The sequence below is a fragment of the Ipomoea nil genome, unplaced genomic scaffold (assembly GCF_001879475.1).
Source record: "Ipomoea nil cultivar Tokyo-kokei standard unplaced genomic scaffold, Asagao_1.1 scaffold2868, whole genome shotgun sequence".
Lineage (NCBI taxonomy): Eukaryota > Viridiplantae > Streptophyta > Magnoliopsida > Solanales > Convolvulaceae > Ipomoea > Ipomoea nil.
In genome coordinates, this window is record NW_017619296.1 from 269,767 (window position 1) to 279,710 (window position 9,944).

At 45.4% G+C, this 9,944-nt stretch overlaps 1 protein-coding gene across 1 annotated transcript; it reads left to right on the forward strand.

The window, feature by feature from the left end:
* Window positions 1-8,517: 8,517 nt before the first annotated feature.
* Window positions 8,518-9,543, forward strand: LOC109160639. Its single transcript, XM_019308921.1, has one exon. The coding sequence runs from the start codon at window positions 8,518-8,520 to the stop codon at window positions 9,541-9,543; it is 1,026 nt and encodes a 341-aa protein (XP_019164466.1).
* Window positions 9,544-9,944: the final 401 nt, after the last annotated feature.

Below are 9,944 nucleotides of genomic sequence, written 5' to 3' on the forward strand. Positions count from 1 at the left end.
TCAATTGACTCAATAGTGACAGATTCAGTGACAGAACTTCCTCTTAGTGATACAACTGCCACTAATAGCAACAGTCAGCCCAAACCACAAGAATCGTCAGATGAAGATCAAGAAAGTTCAGATCAAGAGACAAACCTCATAAATGATACAGGTAAAGACAAACCCACCAGAACTCAGAAAAAACATCCATCAGATAACATTATTGGAGATCCATCAGATGGGATGAAGACCAGGAGCAGAATAAGAAATAATCTGACAGAAGTATCTGGTTCTGCTTGTTATACCTCAAAGATAGAACCCAAAAATGTTAAAGAAGCCTTACAGGATGATCTGTGGATCAAGGCAATGCAAGAGGAGCTACTTCAGTTTGAGAGGAATCATGTCTGGGATCTAGTTTCAAGACCTGATGGTGTTAACGTAATTGGAACGAAGTGGATCTTTAAAAATAAAACTGATGAAGCAGGGAATATAGCAAGGAACAAAGCTCGGTTAGTGGCTCAAGGGTATACTCAGATTGAAGGAATTGACTATGATGAGACTTTTGCTCCTGTAGCTAGACTCGAGTCAATCGGGATTTTGTTAGCTGTCGCATGCATTTTGGGATTCACATTGTTTCAGATGGATGTCAAAACAGCATTCCTGAATGGCTATCTCCACAAAGATATCTATGTGGCTCAACCTAATGGTTTCGAAGATCCAGATCATCCTTCATATGTCTATAAGCTTCGAAAAGCTCTCTATGGTCTCAAACAAGCCCCACGGGCATGGTATGAACGACTGACACAGTATCTGCTCCAGCATGGGTATAAACGGGGAAGTGTTGACAAAACCCTGTTTGTAAAAACTACTGGAAGTCATGTAACCATAGCCCAAATCTATGTTGATGACATTGTGTTTGGATCAACCTTACAGAAATACACTGACGAGTTAGTAAAAGTGATGAAGGAAGAGTTTGAAATGTCCATGGTTGGTCAACTGACATACTTCCTAGGTCTACAGGTCAAGCAAAGTCTTGAAGGATACTTTATTTCACAAGAGAAGTATGCTAAGAATCTAGTTAAAAAGTTGATCTGGAATCATGTAAATCATCCAGGACACCAATCTCCACCTCCACAAAAGTATTGAAAGATGAAACTGGTGTATCAGTGGATAACACAGTCTATCGCAGCTTGATAGGCAGTCTGTTGTATCTAACAGCCAGTCGACCACACATAATGTTCAGTGTTCGAATCTGTGCAAGGTCTCAATCTGACCCAAAGGAATCACACCTGATAGCTGCAAAACGCATTCTGAAATATGTTAAAGGAACGATGCAGTATGGTCTCTGGTACTCCAAGGACAGTGAACTGAGTCTGGTTGCATACTGTGATGCTGATTGGGCAGGAAATATTGATGATCGAAAGAGTATTTCTGGGGGATGTTTCTTTGTTGGTAAGAACTTAGTATCATGGCTAAGCAAGAAACAGAATTCAATTTCACTAAGCACCGCAGAGGCAGAATACATAGCTGCAGGTAGATGCTGTACTCAGTTGGTATGGATGAAACAGATGTTTCTGGATTATGGTCTTTCTCAAGGGATAATGACACTCTATTTTGACAATGTCAGTGCGATTAATATCTCCAAGAATCCAGTTCAACATTCCAGAACGAAGCTGATGTTATCACATCTGTGCTTGTTTTTATGGTTATTTTGAATCATCCAGTAACTAAGTTCTTTAATTTTGCTTATTTAGTACATGTTTTCCTTGCTATTATCATTTAATTATGGTTCGCACTTGTTTTGAATATTTTACGGGGTTTGTTAGTGTTTTTGAACCATTTTAGGTCAAAGATATGACCAAGGGGAGTTCAAGGATGAGTTTGGAGCAATTTTGGATGAGTTCGGGGCCCAGTGGATTCGACGCGTCGAGCCAAGGGCTCGACACGTCGAAATTTTCCAGTAGCTAATCAATTCGCGCACAGGAAGTCTCGACGCGTCGAATATGCGTCTGTTTCTGGGATAAAAACAGACGCCTAAAGTGGCGCGGATAAAAAAAACAGACGCCTAAAGTGGTGCGGATAAAAAAACAGACGCCTAAAGTGGCGCGGATAAAAAAAACAGACGCTTAAAGTGGCGCAGCTGGGCAAAATTCAATACAAGCGCGAGATCTCTTTTCCTAATATCAATTGTGCGGATTTCAAGGCTCATATCTCCATATTAAAAGTTAGCAATTCAAAGAATCTTCCAAATTCTAAATATCATTAAAGACGACAAGGCCGCCTCACCCCGCCTAGTCACAACGCCAACTGCTCAAGGAAGAATCCTCACTCTAAGCAAAGCCAAAATTGGGGATAGCAACATAGTCTCCGGAACCTTCCTAGTACACGCCACCCCCGTCACGGTGTTATTTGACTCAAGGGCTACCAACTCATTTATAGCAACCGAGTTTGCCACTCGGCTCGGCCTCAACACCAGCACCAAGGTCCGATTCCAGGTCAAAGTGGCCTCCGGCGAAATCCTAGAATGCGACCGCATGTACAAGGATATAATGATCACCATACAAGGGGTGGAATTTCCCAGCAACTTAATCCGATTCAAACTGGATGGGGTACAAGTGATTTTGGGCATGGATTAGCTAGGGAAATACCAAGCACAAATCCTATGCGGAGAACAAAAAGTGGTCCTACGAGGACGAAACGGTAAGAGGGTATCTTACCATGGAACCCACCAGGAAGCCGGGATCAAAGTGGTGAACATGATGAAAATGAAGAAATAGCTAAACAAGGGAAGCGAGGGCTTCCTATGTTCGGTCGAGGACCTCAGCACCAAAACCCCCGAACCACAAACCATCCCAGTGGTAAACGAATTCACCGACGTCTTCCCGGACGAAATCCCCGGGGCACCCCCAGTCAGAGAAGTCGAGTTCACCATAGATCTCGTACCGGGCGCTGTCCCAATTTCTAAACCTCCCTACCGATTAGCACCAAAAGAAATGAAGGAACTAAAGACGCAACTGCAAGAATTGCTAGACAAGGACTACATCCGTCCTAGCACCTCCCCATGGGGTGCGCCAGTGTTGTTTGTTAAAAATAAGGATGGGATCATGCGCCTATGCATCGACTACAGGGAACTTAACCAAGTCACGATAAAGAATAAGTACCCCCTTCCCCGAATCGACGACTTGTTCGACCAACTTAAAGGGGCAGGGGTATTCTCAAAGATTGATCTAAGATCCGGGTATCACCAAATACAGGTGGCCAAACCGGACATTCAGAAAACAGCCTTCCGGACACGTTACGGTCACTATGAATTCACCGTAATGCCCTTCGGACTCACCAATGCGCCTGCCATATTCATGGACCTCATGAACCGAGTGTTCCGACCCCACCTGGATGACTTCGTCATTGTATTCATTGATGACATCCTAGTCTACTCCCGAAACAAGGAAGAACATGAAAGACACCTCCGCATAACCCTGCAAACTCTAAGGGAGCATCAACTATACGCCAAGTTCTCTAAATGCGAATTTTAGAAAGACAGCGTGGCCTTCCTGGGTCACGTGATAACCAAGGAGGGGATTAAGGTGGACCCCGCCAAGATCCGTGTCGTTGAAGAATGGACCACACCAAGCTCACTCACCGAAGTCCGAAGCTTCCTAGGCTTGGCGGGCTACTACAGGAGATTTGTACCCGACTTCACCAGGATAGCCCAACCCCTCAACAAACTCATGAAAAAGGAAACCCCCTTCCAATGGGACAACGACTGCGTCTCGGCCTTTCAGGAATTGAAGGATAAGTTAACCACGGCACCCGTACTCGCCATCCCCTCCGGGGAGGAAGGATTCGAGGTCTTCAGTGACGCGTCCAAGAAGGGGCTGGGGTGCGTGCTAATGCAAAATGGCCGAGTAATAGCCTACGCATCCAGGCAGCTCAAGACCCATGAGGAAAACTACCCCACCCACGACCTCGAGCTAGCCGCCATCGTGTTCGCACTAAAAATTTGGAAGCATTACTTGTACGGGGTGCAATGCAAGATTTACACGGACCATAAGAGCCTAAAGTACATCTTCACCCAAAAAGACCTAAACATGAGACAACGGAGGTGGTTAGAACTCATAAAGGATTACGACCTGGACATCCAATACCATGAGGGAAAAGCTAACGTGGTGGCGGATGCACTAAGCAGGAAGACTAACCACTCCCTCAACACCACTTGGATCCTACCGGACCAACTGTACAGGGACTTCCAAAGACTGAATTTGGAAATAATAAAACAAGGTCAAAACCACCCCGACATCCACTTATTCAACACGCAAGTCATGCCCACGCTCTTCGAAGAAATCAAAATAGGGCAACAGTGGGATCCGGAACTAGATAAAATCCGCCTCGACCTAACCCAGGGGAAGGAAGGACCCTTCAAGATACACGAAGATGGCAGTCTCCGTTACCAAGGAAGGTGGTGCGTGCCCTCAACGCACCCCCACTTGAAGCAACAAATCTTGGAGGAAGGACACAACTCCCCATACTCGGTTCACCCAGGGGGTGACAAACTATACCAAGATATAAAAAGGTCATTTTGGTGGCCCAACATGAAAAAGGAAATCGCGGATTTCGTGGCCCGGTGTCTGAATTGCCAAAGGGTGAAGGCCGAACGATGCAAGCCTAAGGGACTCGTGCAACCCCTTGAGATACCACAAGGAAAGTGGGATTCCATATCCATGGATTTCGTCGGAGGACTACCCCCAACAAAGACCGGCAAGGATAAGATTTGGGTCATAGTGGACCGACTAACCAAAACAGCACGATTCATCGCCATGAAGGAAACATGGACAATGACACAACTGGCCCAAGCCTACTTAAGCCGAGTAGTGAAGTATCACGGAATCCCCCGAAACATCGTATCCAATAGGGACTCCAGGTTCCTCTCACAATTCTGGTAATCACTGCAAATAGCCTTGGGGACACAACTAAAACTAAGCACTGCTTTCCACCCCACCACGGACGGCCAAACCGAGAGGACCATTCAGACTCTCGAAGACATGCTAAGAGCCTGCGTGTTGGACTTTCAAGGGACATGGGAGGAACACCTAGACCTCATTGAATTCTCGTACAACAACAGCTACCACGCGAGCATTCGCATGGCACCCTACGAAGCTCTATACGGACAAAAGTGCAGAACCCCCCTATGTTGGGAAGACATGGTCGACCCAGTAACACTAGGGCCCCAACACCTACAGGACACAATCACCAAGGTCAAACACATCCGGGAAAGGATGAAAGCTGCCTAGGACCGCCAAAAGTCCTATGCCGACCTAAAGAGGAAACAAGCCGAGTTCAACACCGGGGACAAGGTCTGGTTAAGAATCTCACCCACACGAGGGGTAATGAGATTCGGAAGGAAAGGAAAGCTCGGCCCTCGATTTATCGGCCCCTATGAAATCATAAAAAATGTTGGGAACCTAGCCTATCGCCTCACCCTACCTGTCGAACTAGAACGAGTACACAACGTATTCCACATATCTCAGCTAAAGAAATACGTACACGACCCGAGCCACGTGCTTCAACCCGAGGTCGTGAACCTCGATGAGTCACTAGTATACGAAGAAAGACTCGTGAGGATCCTGGACACCAAGACAAGAAACACTCGTCGCCGAGCCATAGAAATGGTGAAAGTCCTTTGGACCAACCATGGGACCGAGGAAGCAACGTGGGAGCTCAAAGACACAATGAGGGAACGCTACCCCGAACTTTTCACACCAGGTAACTAAGGAAAAGTCACTCGGCAAGGACCAAGCTTCGGGGACGAAGCTTCCCGATAAGGGGGGGGGGGGGGGGAGAGTGTAACACCCCGTGTTACGACCCCTAAGATCAATTAAATCATTTAATTAATTACCCAAAAGAAAGAATTAAATCACAATAATTAATTAGGAAGGCCCACCATAGTCCACGGGCCCTTATCCCTAAACCCAATCCTTAGTCCCAAAAGAAATAGAACTAGAAAGCCCATAATATTAGTTCCTAACTAGGACACCTAAATATATAAATAGGGGACTTAAGAGGCACCTAGAAACCCCCACGAGAATAACGCCCCACCTCCCCAAAGAGCTCCAAGAATCCTCCTAGAAGAAATCAAGAAAGCAAGAAAGCTTAAAGAAAGATCCTTCATAGCCAAGGAATTAATTAAGGCTAAGAGGTAACCCATGTCTCAACAAAACCTATTTTCAAAGTTATGATTCCCCCTTAGGGTTTCCCCATATTATTGTGTATTAATGACTTGTGATGATTATTATTGATGATTGATGTGATGATCCCATGGGGGATCTTGATAATCTTGATATTGGGAGTCTTGATAATTATGATGTTCTTGATGATATATGGAGTTCTTGATGATTATGTGTTGTTCTTGATAATTGTGTGATGCCCTTGATGCTTATGTGTTATTCTTACCGAATCCTGCAATTATAAGGTGAATCGTATTCTTGTTCATATAAAAGTGATTAGAACCCTAGGTTGTATCGTATGACATTATTCTTGGACTATCGGGTGGGGAAATCGCATGTTTGGGTGTTGATTATGTTTAGAAAAGCATGATAGGTTATGTGCCGTTCGTTTCTCGTATTTGATCCGTTAATTGTCTACGTGTTGTCGCTGATTGCGTTGTAAAGTGTCTAAACATGGTTTCGGGTTCCACAATGGTTCCCGGGGCGAAATTGTGTGATAAGAGTCAGTGGGGGGTAGGGGACCCGCCACCTACCCACGGCCGGAATGGTGATCCCGGCAGCGGGCAGCTGCCCGCCGGCGACCCGCTGCCCGGAACGGTGTTTACCGGCGGGCAGCCGGCGGGTGGCACCCCACCTACCGGCTACCCGCTGGAAATTCCCACACTTGGGACCCCGACTTCCCCGTTTGATGTTTCCCCGACCCCCGTGGTGTCCCAACGGACTCCGTCTATCGTGCCTATGTCTAGTTTGATGTTTCGGGTACCGTTCGTAGGTTGTATGAGTCTTATATATTGCATGCTAGTTGAATTGGTATCCCACTGACCTAGGTGAAAGGAGTATGAACCCCTTAGGACTATTCTTAGTATGTGAAGGATCACGCATATGTTTTGTTATACGGTTTCCCCCCTTCCCAATGTGTTAATGTGGGTTGCATGTACTTGCTATGTGTTATGTGTGCATGTTACCCCGATTTGGTTGAGATCAATCGGGCTATACGGGCAGTCGGGTGGGCTGAGAACCATACCGGCTGTTAACCAGGCTGGTAGAGACCGGTCAGGTATATAAATATTATATAGTACTAAGTTCCACTATACGGGCAGTCGGATGGGCTGAGAACCATACCGGCTGTTAACCAGGCTGGTAAAGACCGGTCAGGTATATAAATATTATATAGGACAAAGGTCCACTATACGGGCAGTTGAATGGGCTGAGAACCATCCCAACTGTTAACCAGGCCGGTAAAGACCGGTCAGGTATATAAATATTATGTAGGACAAAGGTCCATCAGTCGGTTGCGATCGGCTCCTCCGTAATGTGAGACGGGGCAGGGTGCTGCGGGGCCGTGTCAGAGCTATATGCGCTGACCCTCATGTATGGGCATGCGATTGGTCCTGTGGCGCCATCAAAGTGTGCTATGTGATGAGATATGGATGAGTTGTGTTTATGAGTATATTGGGGGATGTGACTATGGGATTTATGCTGGGGATTGTCTATGTTGGGTTATGATTATTAATTGTGCTCAGCTTTATCTGTCTTGCCTGTTATGGATTGTATACGCTTGTTATAATTGTTGCTTGTGTCTAGCCTTATCTGTCGAGTCATTCCCGGTTTAACAGCTAGAGTCTCGTAGGATATATCTTCATGCTCAAAATGGTTTTCGTATATCTATATATATCTCAATATGTATTGTATTTTAACGCGTTGGAGTGGGTTACCAGCATCTCTCGCTGAACAGATATATTTGGCTTTCAGGCACAGAAGAATAAGTCACTGGAGCGCGCTAGAACTTGGAGCGTAGGAGTAGATGGTTTCCCCGTTCGGCCTGCGTGCCATGTTTATGCATTTACATTACTAAGGATATTAGATAGTTAGCCTGTGCACCTGAGTTCTCTAGCTCAGGTGTGGCATAGCACCCCGCACTCCTGTATTATGTTTTGGGATTTAATGAGATTTCACCTTTATTTTATAAGTTTTAAATATCTTGAAAATCTGGGGTGTTACAGTTGTTGTTGAGACTGGTGATGACAGTGCTGATGTGGATCAGCGTGAGAAGAAAAGGAAGTCGAGTGAGGCTGTTAAGCCTGAAGGAAATCCGCCTATTCAACAAGTGTTCAAGACTCTGCGATCGTCTGTTAAGCAAAAGGGGCCTGCTGTTCAAGCTACTTCTGTACCTGCACCATCTGTCAGAAAAGGGAAGCCATCCACATGATCAAGAGGTCGAAGCATTACTCCTGAGGTTCAACCTGTTGAAGAAACTGACCCATCTGTTTACAGGCCTCAGTTTGTTTCTCCTACTGCTCAGACCAAATGGTCTACCATGGTTAGAAGGGACCTTATTGTTCAACGATCTGTGGATGAGAACCAGCTGAACTCTGTCTGTGACATTTTACCTCTGCTGAATGAAGTCGGATTGTTGAAGACTGTCACGAACATCTGCCCATACTCTAAGCTTCTCACGTATGAATTATATTGCAATCTCAATGACGAGATTGACATCCTAACTGGGCCACGACCGATGCAGATTTTCATCAGAGGAAGGTGGTACGTTTTTGGGCCGGACATGATCAATGAATACTATGGTTTGACTGCTGTGCAAGAAGACCCTATCACTGACTGGAACTTGGTGGCCAGAACTCTTACTGGTGGACAGACAGAATCTTGGCCTACAGGAGATAAGGACTATCTGCAGAGCTCGCATCTCACATCCAGATATGTGATTTTACATCGCTTGGCCCTTCACAACTGGCTCCCATCAGCTCATTTCCACACGGTTGGCAAGCTACTGGTAGGCTTCTTATTTCGAATTGGAACAAAGATGCCAATTGATCTGGGAAAATGGATTTACTATCACATCCTTACCTTGATTCATCCACGGGAACAGAAGGTAAGACTACCCTTCCCAAATCTGATTTTTGGCATTCTTACCACTCAGGGTCTTGAGCCTATGCCCAGTGAAGTGATCAGTCCAACGCTGCTCTATACTGTTGATAAACGACTGCTGACTGGAGATCACTTTCGGGATGTTGTTCCTGTGACTGCCCCATCCAATTCTGAACCTGATGCTGTGTCTGATGACTCTCCTCATGCTAAGGATGTTCAGCTTTCCATACAGTTGAAGGCAAGGGTCGCTGATCTTGAGACAGTACATAGCATTATTGCAAAGCAACTGACAGGGGCCCGTACTGAGCTGGCAACCGTTCTTCTTCGTTTAAGCCTATCTGAATCTGCTACTGCTGCTGATCCTGCGAAGTCTGACAGTGACACTCCTCCAATGCTTGACCTTTGGCTATCATTGGCAAAAAGGGGGAGTAGTATGAACTCAGGGGGAGTTTTTTGTGTTTGAGTACCTTCTGACCCTGGCTGGGCGTTGTTATTGATGGCACCACTTTTGGTTTTTGATCATAAACTATTTTGGATCTTATGTTTTTGTTTCTATTCCTTGTAATCAGATCAGACTTATTGGGTTGCTTCTTTATATTATCCTATCTTAGTTCTTTATGTTGTGTCTATCTATATAGTCGAGTTGTTTTGCCAAATAATAGCCAAAGGGGAGTTTGTTAGTATTTTTAAATGTTCAAAAACCCCATATTATAATTGGCAATATTATTATGGCATACTAAGATAGGTTTAGAGTTTGTCCGTCCAGCTCTACAGACGACTGATCAATCAGAAGCAACAACAGAAGGACTGACACTGAAGATCGGATTTAGGAAGCTGATTTCTAAAAGACTTACGCGGTATTAT